Here is a 15,764-nt window from a genome sequence, read left to right as displayed (position 1 = left end):
AAAAAACTACTGTCAATTCTATAGAATGTTGCATAAAAAAACATAAAATCTATTAAATTAGTGCAGAAAATTAATAATAAATTTTATAAACTGAAAATTCTTTTGACCATAGTCTTTTAGGTTTCATACAAATTATTATATTGATTTAAATGGTGAGTAGTTTATTTTGAAAATGTGTTGAATGGCATCATGTAGACTGTTTTTATCTGTAAAGCAGATTATATGCAATGTGATTAAAGGCATTTACCTTGTGTCTAAAGACTAGCATAACTACACTCCATTTATTAGATGTTAAGTTTAAAAAAAGTTAATAATAAACTTTTTTTTTTTTTTTTTTTTTTTTTTTTTTTTTTTTTTTTTTACAACAATCATTATTATATATTTCAAAAACAAATAATATTTACATGTCTCCAGTTTATATAAATGTCCACCACAAATATTTACAATATCTAAAGAGCGTTAACAATGCTGTTTAACGCATGCGCGTTTGACATTTTAACTCATGCGAATTAAAATAATAAATTCGTGGTTTATAATATAATGTGCTGGCTATTAACCCATGCATTTAAAAAATATACGCAAGTCCGTCGCACCACAGGGCTACTAGGGACTTGCTTGTCGTTGTCGTTGAAAATATATGTTATTTGTTGAAAATATATATCAACATATATTTGTAGTACTATGTAGTTGTAAGGAAACTCGCAGAAGACTAAGAAAAGTCTTTTCATCGAGAACCTTTAAAATACAAAATAAACTAAAAATTTAAAGAGTAAAGACACACATTAATTTTTTGAGGTCTACTGTTCAGAAAAAATTTAAATATGTATAGTTGCTAACATTTTTTATTTATTTATTTTTTTATATTTTATGTTTTATTTCTTTTTTATTTATTTTTATGGCTTAAATTGTTCTTTTTACATTTTATTATATTAATTGTTCTTTTATATTTAATACATATCGATAAAATTGGTTTTGTTAATTATGAGATCTTTTAGTTTTTTCTTCAGGGCAATAAGATTATCCAATTTAGTAAGTTCTATATTTTGAGGTATTGTTTTGTTGTATAAATAGGGACCACGGTATACAATTGAAAATCTCGAAAATTTTGTTTTTTTTATGGGCAATGTAAAGTTTCCGGTTCCTCGTGTGGTATATCTGTTGGCGTTGGTTTGAAAAAAGTTATTAGTAAAATGAGTTGGGACAAGTCCGAGCTTATATTTGAGCATAAATAAAACATTTTGGTAGATGTTAATTTGATAGATATTTAAAGCATTCAAGTTTTTAAGTAAAGGATCGGCATGAGTGAATTTATTTTTATTATAAATCAATCTTGATGCGTGTTTTTGGTGTGTATATAGAGAACTTAATTTAGATTTATTTGTACTTCCCCAGGCAATATTAGCATATGTTAGATAACTTTGTATATAAGAAAAGTAGAGAACTTTCAGATTCTCCTGGGAAAGTATAGTTTTGACTTTGTAAAGTATGCCGATACTTTTTGATATTTTTGTATTTAATGTTTTTATATGGGGTTTCCAAGAAATCGTTTCGTCAATAATTATCCCAAGAAATTTAATAGTTTCAGTTCTTTCGATGTTTATGTTATCAATTTTTAGTAATGGTAGCATGCTTGGTATTTTGTTTTTTTGTTGGTTGGAATGAAACAAGATGTATTTTGTTTTTTCTTGATTTAAAGATAATTTATTTACTTTAAACCAAATGTTTAGACTCTCAAGGTCATCATTTGCAGATTCAAAGAGATTTTCAATTGATGCTGATGAATAAAATAAATTTGTGTCATCAGCAAACATTATTGCATCAAGTTTTTTTAGTGATTGTGGAAGATCATTAATATAAATTAAAAATAAAAGAGGACCAAGAATGGAACCTTGGGGAACTCCGCATTTTATTTTTAGTAAATTAGAATACTTATTATCGTTCGAAATAACACATTGTTGTCTGTTGCACAGATAACTTCTAAACCAATCTAGGCTAGTATTTTTTATTCCGTATTTTTCCATTTTTTTTAATAAGATATCATGATTAATTGTGTCAAATGCTTTGGATAGGTCTATAAAAGTTCCTAATACAAATTGCTTTTTATTAAAAGAATCACTTATGCTATTAACTAAATCTAAAATTGCATGTTCTGTTGAGTGCTGTGCTTGAAAGCCGAATTGTTTTTTATTTAAGAACTTGTTTTGAATTAGGTATTCATATAATCTATTATAGATTATTTTTTCAAGTATTTTAGAAAAGGTTGGAAGTATTGAGATTGGTCTGTAATTGTTTATTAGAAATGTTTCACCGGTTTTAAAAATAGGTACAATTTTAGCTACTTTTAATTTATCTGGTACAGTTCCTGTTATAATTGATGATTTAAATATTTCGAAAATAGGTTTGCGTATCTCCGAAAAAACATTGACGACGATATTACTGCAAATGTCATCTATACCTGGGGACTTGTTTGTTTTAAGAGAGTTTATTGCATTTTCGAGTTCATCAATTTTTAGTTCTTTAAATATTAATTCGTTGTTGACACTAGTTAGATAAGTTTCAAATGAGTTGTTTGGACAATTGACTTTTGAAGCTAGATTTGGGCCTATGTTGACAAAAAAACTATTAAATTTTTCTGAAATTGCATTATTATTGTCATACTCTTTATTATCTATGACAATTTGAGCAGGTAAACTATTTATTTTGCAGGTTTTTATCCCAATTATTTCTTTCATGATATCCCAAGTTTTCTTAATATCACCATTTGTGTTTTTTATTTTATTTGAGTAATAGTTTTTCTTTGAATTTTTTTTAATTTTTTCAAACAAGTTTTTATACTGTTTGTAAACATTTAGGTTTGCCTCATTTCTATTTTTTAAGTATTTAATATAAAGTTTTTGTTTTTTTTTTGAGGATTTTTTAATACCTTTGGTGATCCATGGACATTTTAAATGTTTTTCTTTTATTAATTTTACTTTAATTGGGAAGTGCATATTATAGCTTTTTAGGAAAATTTTTTCGAAGTTATTATAAGCAGAGTTAGTGTGCCCAAGATTGCATTCATGGTATACCTTATCCCACTCTTCTGCCGACAGTGAGTCTTTAAATTGTTGAATAGCAAATTTGTTGATTTTTCTTTTATAAGTTTTAATTTTACAACTATTATTAGATTTTATATCTTGCGTCAAGGAGAAGAAAATAGGAAAATGATCAGATATATCTGCCTTTATTATTCCTGCCTTTAGAGAAGTATCAAACAATGAATTAGTTAATATATTGTCTATTGCAGTGATTGAAGTTGGAGTTACTCGAGTTGGCTTGTTAATAATTGGGAAGATGTAATGTTGAAGCATTTCGTCAAAAAAAAGTTTAGTATTGGCATGTTTATCATATTGTAAACAATCTATGTTTATGTCTCCAATACAAAATATTTTTTTTTGCTCATTGTTGTTTTTTATAAAAATTTGTTTTAAATGATTGGAAAATTTAAATAAATCACCTTCAGGTGGCCGGTAACATGTGGAGACCAGTATGTTTTTTGATTTGTTGCTAGTTATTTCAATTGTAAAAACCTCACTATCGGCATCTGAGATCGAAAGGTCATCTCTAATTTTGGTAACTTGATCATTCCTAATATAAGTTATAATTCCACCTCCCCTTTTGTTAGTTTTTCTTTCAGATGATAATAATTTGTAGTTAGGAATTTCTAAACTTGAATTTATTCTGCATGATTCGTCAGAACACCACGTTTCTGTTAGGCATATCATACTGAATAGATAATCGCATTCGATAAGAAAATGTTTTAGTTTATCCATGTTGCTATTTATACTTCTTATGTTAATGTGTATTACAGTAAAATTACTCTTTAACGTTTTTAGTTCACTTTTAAAAGTTTTTATTTCAAAAAAGGACGAACTAAAATTGTTTTCGTTAAAAAAATGCAAATCAGCGTCAGAAATATCATTAAGTAAAACATTTGCTGAATTGAAAACATTAAAGTGTAATTTTTCAAAATCTATTTTTAAGTTAGTCATTAATTAAAATCGTTAAAATAGCGCTTCGCTTAATAAAACTTCGCGCGTTTACTTTCTAAAATCTCTACAATAAATTTTATCAAATTTAATAACTGCAAATTTACCTTCGTTTCGTAATCGTTTAACTTCTTCCCAAAGCTTCTTTCTTTCTAACATCGTTTCTTTTGCATAATCTTCATTAATATAAATACCGGTTCCTTTAAGTTTATTTACTGAGCTTAATATTTTATTTTTATCATGATAATTCAAAAGCTTTAAAACGATTGATCTTGGTGTTTTATTATCTTTAACTGCACCGACTCGGTGCGCTCGTTCCACAACTACTTCACTTAATATATTTAGCTTTGTTTTAAAGATGTCTTTTACAGCCTTCTCACAATCACTCCAGTTTTCTTCAGGGTTTTCTTTTATGCCATCGATACGTAAGTTATTACGTCTCGAGCGATTCTCTAAGTCAATAGATTTTTTTTTTAACATCAAAATTTCATTATCATATTTTGTTTTTATATGAATAAGTTCATCCTTAGCTTTTTCTTCTTGGAAATTTAAGCTGACTTTTATTTCTTCAACTTCATTTTCAACTCTTCTGATATTTAACTTGTTATTGTTTATTTCAGCGTCCATTTTGTCTAACCTTGCTGTTATTATTTTGAAATTCGAACTTATTATTGTAGTGAAGTTTTTTTCATGATCTTTGAGTAATCTCTCCGTTTCTGCTAGTATACTTCTTTTTTGTTCTTCTAGTTTGCTTGTGATAATTTTTTCTATATTTTTAATATTTATTTCCATTTTTATTGTAAATAAAGTTATGCTCAAAAAAAGAATACGTCTTACTCGTCTTGTGCCGCAAACGCAAAAAAAAAGTTACACAAAAACTAAAATAAAAGATTGGAATATGATTATAAACTTTTAAAAAATCACTTTCCAGAAGTTTTTTTTTTTTTTTTTTTTAAAAAAAAGATTTGTATACTCATACAAAAATACTTGATACATGTTTAACAATATATATTTAGTATTAATGAAAACATTTTTTCTATTTTAAATTCACCTTTTAAAAAAATATTAAAAAGTCTATTGTTTTAAAATCTAATTTGAGTATTATTCTTTTAGAATCTGTTTAAAATTTTTCTAGTAAGTTCTTTATTGAATTTTTCTAGTAAGTTCTTTATTGAATTTTTCTAGTAAGTTCTTTATTGAATTTTTCTAGTAAGTTCTTTATTGAATTTTTCTAGTAAGTTCTTTATTGAATTTTTCTAGTAAGTTCTTTATCGAATTTTTCTAGTAAGTTCTTTATTGAATTTTTCTAGTAAGTTCTTTATTGAATTTTTTAATAAAAATTTTACATAAAAATGGTCCTCGATATTAAATTCGGAAGAACTCATTTTTAAATTAATTCTCGGAATAATAAAGTTATTCTCTGAAAACTTTTTTGGATACTTATGAAATATTTCACTAAAGTAAGTTTGAAGTATAAGTGAAGATATTTCATGTGTCATTTTAAAGATTAAAAGTGATATTTGGTATATGTTTAATTTATAAATATTTATGGCGTTGAGACGATGTAACAGTAGTTCCCAATACATAGTTCTGTTTGCCCCAAATCCAATCCTACAGGCATGCTTTTGTTTACTTTAAAGTTTTTTAAGTTTTCCGTATTTCGTACTTCCCAATGCAATGTTGTAGTAAGAAAGATAACTGTAATTGAGTGAAAAACAAATTTTCATTAGAGCTCTAGTATAAAAAAAGTGGTTTTGTTTTACGAAGTAAGGAAATATTATGAGAGATTTTACTTTCAATAGATTGGATGTGAAACTTCCATGGCAGGTTTTCATCAAGAACTACTTCTAAAAAGTTAACAGCAGATTCCCTTGTTACATCTGTTTTATTAAATAAAAGATTTGACTGTTTAAGTGGAATATTTTCATATTTACTTGGTTTGTGGAACAGGATGAATTTAGTTTTATCTACATTTAACGACAGGCGGTTACTTATAAACCATTCATTTACTTTAAATAACTCTTCATTAAAAATTTTTATATTTGTGTGAATAAAACAGATTGGAATCGTCAGCAAACAATATAAGATATAACTTTTTATATGCTAAAAATCAGTCGTTTATAAGAACTAGAAAAATAATGGTCCTAAGATAGATCCTAGGGGAAACCTGCAATTTATTAGTTTTTTTTGGTTTCATTTGTTTCATAGGTTATGCATTGTTTACTGTTAGTCATTTATTTTTTCACCATACTTAAAAATCGGTGTGATTTTGGCTATTTTAAGTTTTTCTGGTCTAATACCAGACGTTAATGAAAGATTCAAAATGTGAAGCAATAAGGGTTTAATGGTATCAAAGACTAATTTAACTATATTGAGGCTAATTTTATCTATGCCTGCACTTTTTTCATTTTTTAGAGTTGAAAAAGCTTTACGCAATTCATTTATTTTTAAATTTAGTTCTGTCATGATATTATTTGCCGTTTTGAGGTAAGTTACTAATTTTATTGTACTTTTTTCCATATAGTTTTTGTTTTTTCCTTGATGATTTAAATAAACCTTTTTTCATCCACGGATTTAAAATAGTCTTAGAATTTAAATTTTGCTCAATTAAAGGAAATGCTTTATTATATTGTTTAATGAAAAACGCGAGAAATGATTCGTAAACATTATTTGCATTTTGTGTTTTATGTTTTAATTTCATAGTTATATTCATAGCCATATATATATAAATAAGTTACCTAAATATATTAGCTGTTTTTCCAACTTTGTAAGTTTCACAATGCAACTCATCCAGCCTTCCACCTTTGACTCAGTTTTAGCGTCAAGTGCACATGAGCATTGTTGAATTTCATTTTTATTGTAATACGACCAACCGTTGAAGTTTCTTTTACTTAACGAAGAATAACAATAAGTAATGCATGAAGAAAATGATGTAACGGTATCCGATATTCCACCTTTTGTATTTTCAAATGGAATAAATGTATTATTTTTGAAGGTGCAGTTTATATCTAAATTAAGAGTAAATTTTTTTTATTTTTTACTAATTAGTATTTAATTAGTAATAATATTTAATTAGCAGTTATCAATTAACTCATGTTGAATAAGATGGTAATTATAAAGTTACTTGTAACTAAGGATTATTTCAAAATTATAAATAAATTTGTAACTAACTACTTAGTTATTCCATAAAAATGCATAGTTTTTAGGATATACACTGGTTAACATTTAAAAGTGTTTATTAATTTGTTCCAAGAAGCTCAAACGATCATATCACAAAGCAGCACATAGGAGCATTATTTCAAAAAAAAGTACGAATCCTACCGTACCAATATTGCTTTTTAAGCTACAGCCGGTATTGAACCTCAAACATCTTGGTTAAGATGTTCAAGGTTCAATACCAGTTAAACTTTTAGCCCATGCATCATAGCTGCTACTTATATTAACATTATATATATTTTAAACATATTTGATTTTTCTGCACAAAGTAAAAACTTTTATAGTTTTTTTGAAAAACTTTGATAATGAAAAATACTTTGGTTTTGTTATCTTTAATGATAGTTTATTCGTGTTGAAACTATAGGTTAATTTAAAAAGTTTTTAGTTGACTGTTTTAAATAGTGTTTTTATATTACTATGGTAATAAAATAAATTAGTGTCCTCTGCAAACAAGAGCGAGTGTAAAATATTTAAAACTTTGTTTATATGGTTGATATCCTTAAGGAAATCCACAAGTGATTACCTTAATGTCAGTTTTTACGCATTTATAAGTAAGGTGACACTAAAAAACAGGTAGAAATAAACTTAACTGTATATCATATATCTTACACCTTTTAAGATAAAAAACTATACTGTATATGATAGAATATCACGCATATTTTTAAAATATAAAAATTGTCCCAAATTTTTAATCATATTTAAATTTTTAATTATATTCATTTTTTAATCATAAGTACTATTTTTAACCTTTAAGGTAAAAATTTCTATGGGGTAGGATATCTGATATAACCTAAAGATTGAAATTTATACCTTTTGTTTTTAATATATATCTTTTCTATCAGATGAGTAGTTTTTAAACCAACTCATTTATCTCATATCCTTTAGTTAATAGATAGAAGTATTTATTGATATTATAAGTCTACCAGGCATTTTGCGGCAAATAATACTTAAATACAAAATGCATGAAATTTGTGCTTACGCATTTTTTATACAAAAGCATCAGATACTCTTGTTTTCAGGCCATTTTAAAATGAAAAAAGTAGTAAGAAAATTCTGAAAAAGTTATAAAATTCCTAGTGTTTAATGTTCGGTATTTATATTTATACAATTAAGTTTTAAATAAATAAACTAAATAAAAAACAAACAGTAAATTGCAGTAGAATAAATAAAATAATTAAGCAGTAATAATATAAATTTAAAATAGATTTACAAATAAATAAATTATATAAAAAGAGTTTATATTGAGTAAATTAAAGTTTAACTGAAAAAAAAATCTTCTAAGATTATAAAAATTTTCACTTAACAAATTATTAATAAAGAGGGTTGTTTAAGGATTAAAATATTTTATTTTTTTAAAAAAAATTAAAATAAAAATTTTAAAAGTAATCAAAAAGTCGTTTTTTTATTATTCAACTAATCGATTTTTATCAACAATTTAAAATTAAAAGCCAGGATATTTTGATTAGGGTTTAACATGTTTTTTTATTATCATCATTGATTACAGTATAGGGTAACATTATGAAAATGTTTTGAGAATAAAATTTCTAATAAATTTATAAAAATATGCTAGCATCAAATTTAAGATATTTTAAAGGTTAGTGCAGAATTAATAAAGTAGCCATTTTTTTATAATGAGGATTTCAATTTGTACCAACTCGTACCAATTCCTAAAAAAGTTTATCTCATTACACCTTACAGACGTAACAATCAAAATATATTTTGCGGTTGAAAAAAAAAATAGTTCGAAACTTTTGGTTCATCAAGTGTGTTTAACCAACGCAATAACCACTGATCTCAAAATATAACTTTTTTGAGTTATATTTTGAGATCAGTGGTAATAACTTGTAATTAAAAACGCGTGCAAAACATGTGTTTTAAATGCTAAAGAAGCTTTAAATAAAAGTATAAACACAAAAAAGTGTTTATAAAAATTTGTTATAATACAAATTTAATCTTAATTATAATAATAATAGATAAATGTTATTTATGAATAAGTTTTTTTAATAAGCAATTAACTTTACCTCTGTTTGATATTTCTAACCTTTGAATAAAACATAAAACTTGAAAAGATCCTTTTTGATCAGGATCTATAAGATACCACCCAGAAATTTGATTCTCAGAAAGATCTTTACAACTCTTCATTACTGTTATAGCTTTAATAAATTATAAAAACATTTAAATAATTAGATCGTAATATATTATAACTTAATTAAAACGTATAATTACAAAAAAAATTTTTTTTTTTTCACAATGCAGCCTTTGATTCTTTGGGTCTTTGGGTCCCCCCAGCAAAACAACAAATGCGGCCTTTCCTACACCCTTTTTCCTTCCCAATAAAAAAAACAAACAATTGTTACGACAACAAGATTTTTGATCTTATTAAACTATTAGACCTGTGGCATTTTATCACGCTTAAAAAAGATTTTTCTATGGTACAATTCATATCACAGCAGAAAAAATCAATCTTAGAATAACATCGGTATTAGAGAATGTAAATTTAAGTTTTTTTGATTCAATAATCAGAGATAAAATTAGGTGATTTAGTTTTCTGGTTACCCGGGAAAAAATGTTTTTCAGAATTTCTATGAACCTTTTAAAAATATGCCCTATAGAAATTAAATAGAACTTCTATAGAAATTATATGGAATCTTTATTAATTTTTATAAAAATTGCTATAAAATTATTTTTATATTGAAAAAAAAGTTCAATAGAAATTTCTACAGAAATTAACAGAGATTCTATAGAAATTCTATTGAATTCTATAGAATTTCTATAAGCCATATGTTTCAAAATTATAGAAATTCTATAGAACTTTTTTTTCCTGGGTACACTGGTATTAATTTCAAATGAAGTGGAAACGAAGCTCTTAAAATACAGATATTGTTTAGAAAATAAATATCCGTATCGTTTAAGTAGATAACTATTCTAGGGCGTATTGTTTATGTAGATAACTATTCTAGGGCGTATTGTTTAAGTAGACAGCTATTCAAGTTCATGCACTCTGCATGCTCTAAAAAATTTTCTTCCAGATATGATTTCTATTGCAAATGCTATGCATTTGCAATAGAAATCATATCTGCTATTGAAATAGAAATCATATCTGCTATAGAAATAGAAATCATATCTGCTATAGAAATAGAAATCATATCTGCTATAGAAATAGAAATCATATCTGCTATAGAAATAGAAATCATATCTGCTATAGAAAAACCCTAACCCTAACCCTAACCCTAACCCTGCTATAGAAATCATATTGCAAATGCATAGCATTTGCAATAGAAATCATATCTGGAAGAAAATTTTTTAGAGCATGCAGAGACAGATACAGTTATTGTTTTAGACTAGAAATTTATAAGTTAAGTGTAAAACATCTTATGCAATTCAGCATAATTTGTACAAAACTAATTACTCTTGATATTTACAATTATGACTTTATAATATATACAAATACGTGTATATATATACAATTATTTACAAGTAACACTAATCGATCGTTCGCTTTAAAACAATCATCAACTATAATTACACTTTGCACTTCCCATTGGTCATAATGACCACCTCACCTTAAAGACTAAAACGCTAAAGGGCCCTCCTTTCCCGTGTGCTTCTTCGTAACACTGGCGTCTTGTTTATTTTATCTCTAGGCAGCACAACGCATAATTCATCATAATCTTCTGAACCCTCATTTTATTCATTGTCATCTTTTACTTGTTCAAGATCTTCATTTGAATCGTTGTCAACTTATACTTGTCCAACATCTCGTACATGAAGTTACGTTTTGTCCACTTCTACCACTTGCTCTGGGACTATCCCTGTAATTACTCCTATCTTTTATTGAGAGTCGCATCGGTTATCCGGGGACTAACTCATACTTTAACGCTAAATTTAAACTTATTGGTTATCTTCTTATAAGGATAATGTGCGTTGTTATTGTTGTCAATTCTTCTTACTCTAATTTCGTATTGATAAAATTTATTTGCAAGTGCAGTAGAAGACTTACAACTATCTTTTAGACTAACTTTATAATAATAAACTGCCTCTAGTATGCTGCACGGAACTAGCTTTGCCTTTCTTTTGACAGTTTGAAGACATAGTTCTGCAACTCCATTTCCAGAAGGTACATAAGCGCACCTTAATCGAAGTTTAATGTTCCATTTATTTACAAACTGCAAAAATAATGTGATTCAAAATGCAGTATCATTGTACGTCAGTATTTCATCTGGACCACTTCGTTTAAGAAATATTGCGTTTAACTCTTGAATAACACATGCATTGGTTTGATCTTAAAGATATCGTGATATTTCTACCGTGTAGGTCGACAGTCGATTAGAGTAAGATAGTGCTGCCTCTCATAATGAATTATATAAATGTCAAGTCGTTGCCACGTATTTTTTACTTCTATTTCTCCTTTCGGCCATTTTATTGGATTTGGATCAATTGATTGACAGTCTATACATTTCTCAACCACTTGCTTTACTTCTTCCTTGCTTATTAACGGGCCGATTTTACGAACGAAGTACAATGTTTTCTTTACGCCATAATGTCATGTAGATCTATGAACGTTGTCGATTTCTTCGGAAGATAGCGAAGTTCTAATAATGCTACTTGCTGCCATTTCAGAGGGTTTATCAACCATTTTTAACCAACTCTTAGGCACTATAGTAAAAACATTGGTTCAAGTCAAATTCTTTCACTACATTTGCAATATTCAATATTTCTTACCAGCATTTCGTTTGAAGCTTTTGTCCTGAATCTAAATTTTCCGGTGAGTGTGTCGGTAAACCAATGGAATACCACTTTCAAATCAGTGCAGATATGCAAAATTGCCATTTTCCAGTTAAGACCATTTCTTAGTACCTTAAATACTGCATCAAGTTTGGACACGTTTATATGTGTTGTGTCATCTTAACCAACAAGGGCCTTTGATTATATTGCCATCAACTTCGACAGTCATGCCTAGTACTATTGATCTAGCATCTACCCAAATTGTTGCCTCGTTACAATAAATACTCTAAATTCCCTTTGCAGATTCATCATTCCATGTTCTTTTAATCATATCATTCAGAATTTCATCGAGAGTATTGAATTCTATTTTTTGGTCCTATGTTTTTGTGAGGGCGTTTGCTGTTCTTTTAACATACGACGAGACTACATGCAACCAACCATAAATTGGAATATTCTCGGTCATTTTTTTGTTCAAAGAAAAGATGTTACATTTATTTGTAATTTCACAAAAAACATTATCTCTTCTCCAAATACAACTTTTATTTTCCATTCCAACCTGTAAACCAAGAACTCTTTCTCCTTCGGATACTCGGACCACCGGCTTAAAATGTCGCTCATACATTTCTAAATAATCAAGTACGCGACAAACAGGTATTAAGTCTTCATTCAAAAAACCATTGTAATATACAATGATGTTCCTTTCCAGATTGTTTCGTCTCGCAATATCACTTTGTCCAACACCGCTTTCATTTTGACAGGCGCAACGTTTAGTCCGAATCTTTTTGGTTAGTTCAGAGTTTCTCATCAGAGTGCTCTTGCTCGCGCAAGTATTTGTATAATAGTCAGATCATCGGTAGGAGAACTTGATTTCAACATCCATCAAACTTCCTTAGGGAGCCCAGAAACAAAGGCACTGTCTGGTACCCCACCAATCAGCAGATAATTTTCGCCGTTTTTTTCCGCCGAATAAAAATCAACTGTTTTTCAATGCTATAGTTTTCTTGTAATAAACTGTTCGTTAGCTGTAAATGCATCAACGGAAATGCTTTTAACAACGTCTCTTTTATCTAGTCAAAATCATCTTCTTCAAATTCTGCTAACTGTTGATTTACTGCAAATGCATCATTTGTGAGACATAGAGGAACCAAAAATCGCCAAATTGGTTAGACCAATTGGTTTGCATACCAGTTCAGCTTTTTCCAACCATACTGCAACTGGTTGTTGATCTTTTACACTAAACTCTGGAATTAACGTTAAATTAATTTTAGTTGACATTTTAGCCAAAATAGCTAGTTATTTCACAATAAAAAGTAATTTATAAGTTAAGCGTAAAATGCCTCGTGTATCTTAATGTAATCAAACATAATTTAAATACAAACTAATTCTCTTGATATTTACAATTATATTTTTATTTTATATACAAATACATCTATATACATATACAATTATTTACAAGTAACGTTAATCGATCGTTAGCCTTAAAACAACCATTAACTATAATTACACTTTACAGCAGTAAACAAATGAGACTTTGCTGAATGACTTGTCTAGCAAGAATGAGTTTTAGTTAATGGAACCAGAGATGATAACTCTTTTGAGCAGCGACCTTACTATTTATAGAAAAGAAAAAGAGATGCAGTTTTTCGACCATGGGAAAGAGGCTCAATCTTGGGATATAATATGGGTCCAACGTTTACAATGCGATTTTGGATCTTGTCTAGAAGAGAAAAAAAATTAATAGAAAAACCAGCCCAAATATGACAGTATTACGTAGAGGGAAGAACAATAGATTTGTAGAGTTAGAGAAGAGAATAACAACAACAACAACAACAACAACAACAACAACAACAACAACAATAACAGCAATAACAGCAACAACAGCAACAACAAGCTATTTGCTTTCCTTAAATTATTTTTACAATAATGTTAGTAATAGTAAAAATAATAGTAATAACAATAATAATAGGAATAACAACAATTATATATAATAAAATTAATACACATTATAGTAAGAGTAACTGTTGTGTTCATAATATATTCTACCTTAAGACCGGCACCGATATAGGGCTGTATATACAGTATCGAACAAAACGAGTACAACCAAATAATGCTAATTTAGTTTCTTTATATAAAAGTGCTGCATTTTTTCAATTTAGAGAAATAACTATGTAACTCTTTAGGGACAAAATTCTTCAAGTTTTATTCATCACAAAGTTCATTATTTGTACACGAAAATTAATAAATTAATCAAAAGTATTAAAAAAAGTTGATTTCCTTCTGGACAAAACAAGTGCAACTCGACAAAATGTTGACCAAGCTGTATTTCGCTATCAATATTTCGTAGCAAATCCTTTGTTGTCGATCACAGCCTTGCATCTTCGAGGCATAGATTCGAGCAGGTGATTAATGAAACTTTGTGGAATCGCTGCCCAGGCCATTTGGATTTGTTCAAACAGTTGATCCTTATTACAAACACCTTCACGATTAATTCTGAGGTTGACAATCTCCCACAGGTTCTCGAATGGGTTGAGATCTGGAGATTTAGGCGGCCAATCCATCATTGATAGGTGATTGTCTTGAAACCACTGCTTGACTACTTTTGCAGTGTGTTTCGGATCGTTGTCTTGCTGAAAAACCCATTTTATTAGCATATTCCATTCAGCATGAGGTAACATAACATCTTTCAGGATATTTTTATACATGAAACGGTCCATTATTCCATCGTTTCGATGTATTGGACCTAGACCCTTAGCAGAAAAACACCCCCAGACCATTACATAGCCTCCATTATGCTTCACGGTCTTATGGCAGTAACGCAAATCGAAGCGTTTTCCGGCCGGTCGACATACACGGCAAATACCATCGCTCCCAATGATGTTGAACTTCAATTCATCACTGAACAGGACAGTTCGCCGTTTCTGCTCATTCCAGTCAATATGAGATGCAGCAAACAGGAGTCTTTTTTTTCTGGTTTTTTAGTGAAATCAGCGGTCTCTTTGCAGGGCGTCGAGAAAACAATCCGGATTCAACAGCACGTAGTCTGATTGTTCGGTCCGATACAGGCAGCTCTAATTGCTTTTGTATCTCGACTGATGATATCCAGGGATCCTTCTTGACGGATCTGACGATCATAGAATCCTCTCTAGAAGTGGTGGAACGCGGTCTTTCACCTTTGTTATCTGCTGCCATCTTCCCCGAAGAACGATATTTGGAACATAGTCTTGATACGGTCCATTTTTTCACGCGATATTTATCACAAAAACTTTTTTGTGACATTCTACTTGCGTAATCACCAATAATTTTCTTTCTTAGTTCCAATCCAAGACTGTTGGGAGCCATTTTTGCACTTGAAATCATAAAAATAGTAAAAATAAATAATCACGCTTCTCAAGGCTAACCGTGTTACATTTCCCTTGTGATGATACAATAATGCTCTGTGGAACACAATGTCTTGGTTGGATGTGGACTGTATTGATGTAATAAAACTTGTTGTATTTCACTTCTTGTATTGATGTTCTTCGATAAAACACTTTGATAAAACTCACTTCGATAAACTGTCTTTATAATACTGACTGATTGACTTCCATATATTGACTGAATTACATGTCGATCTACATGTCTCTTATATAGTAAATTAAACCTGTGTGAACCTGTTCTGGAAGATTCTAGATGCATCTTTTTGATGCTTTTGGAAGCTTGTGGATGCGCTTGGAGGCTTTTGAATGTTTCTGGATATTTCTGGATGCTACTGGATGCTTCCAGATGCTTCTTCTGGAAACTTCTGGAAGTTTCTGC

At 28.7% G+C, this 15,764-nt stretch overlaps 1 protein-coding gene across 1 annotated transcript in view; it reads right to left on the bottom strand.

Moving 5' to 3' along the window:
* LOC105843652 (uncharacterized) overlaps positions 1-15,764 on the bottom strand; it is a 58,718-nt gene that overhangs the window by 22,113 nt on the left and 20,841 nt on the right. The window contains exons 3-4 of the mRNA XM_065809751.1: positions 9,266-9,397; positions 6,767-7,036 (exon numbers count right to left, since the gene is read on the bottom strand). Of these exons, the coding sequence (XP_065665823.1) occupies positions 6,767-7,036; positions 9,266-9,397 (402 nt within the window). The remainder of the gene's footprint in view (positions 1-6,766; positions 7,037-9,265; positions 9,398-15,764) is intronic.

Source organism: Hydra vulgaris, chromosome 11, assembly GCF_038396675.1.
Source record: "Hydra vulgaris chromosome 11, alternate assembly HydraT2T_AEP".
Classification (NCBI taxonomy): Eukaryota; Metazoa; Cnidaria; class Hydrozoa; order Anthoathecata; family Hydridae; genus Hydra; species Hydra vulgaris.
Note: the sequence above shows the minus strand (reverse complement) of the source record. Positions and strands in the feature narration are given on the sequence as shown.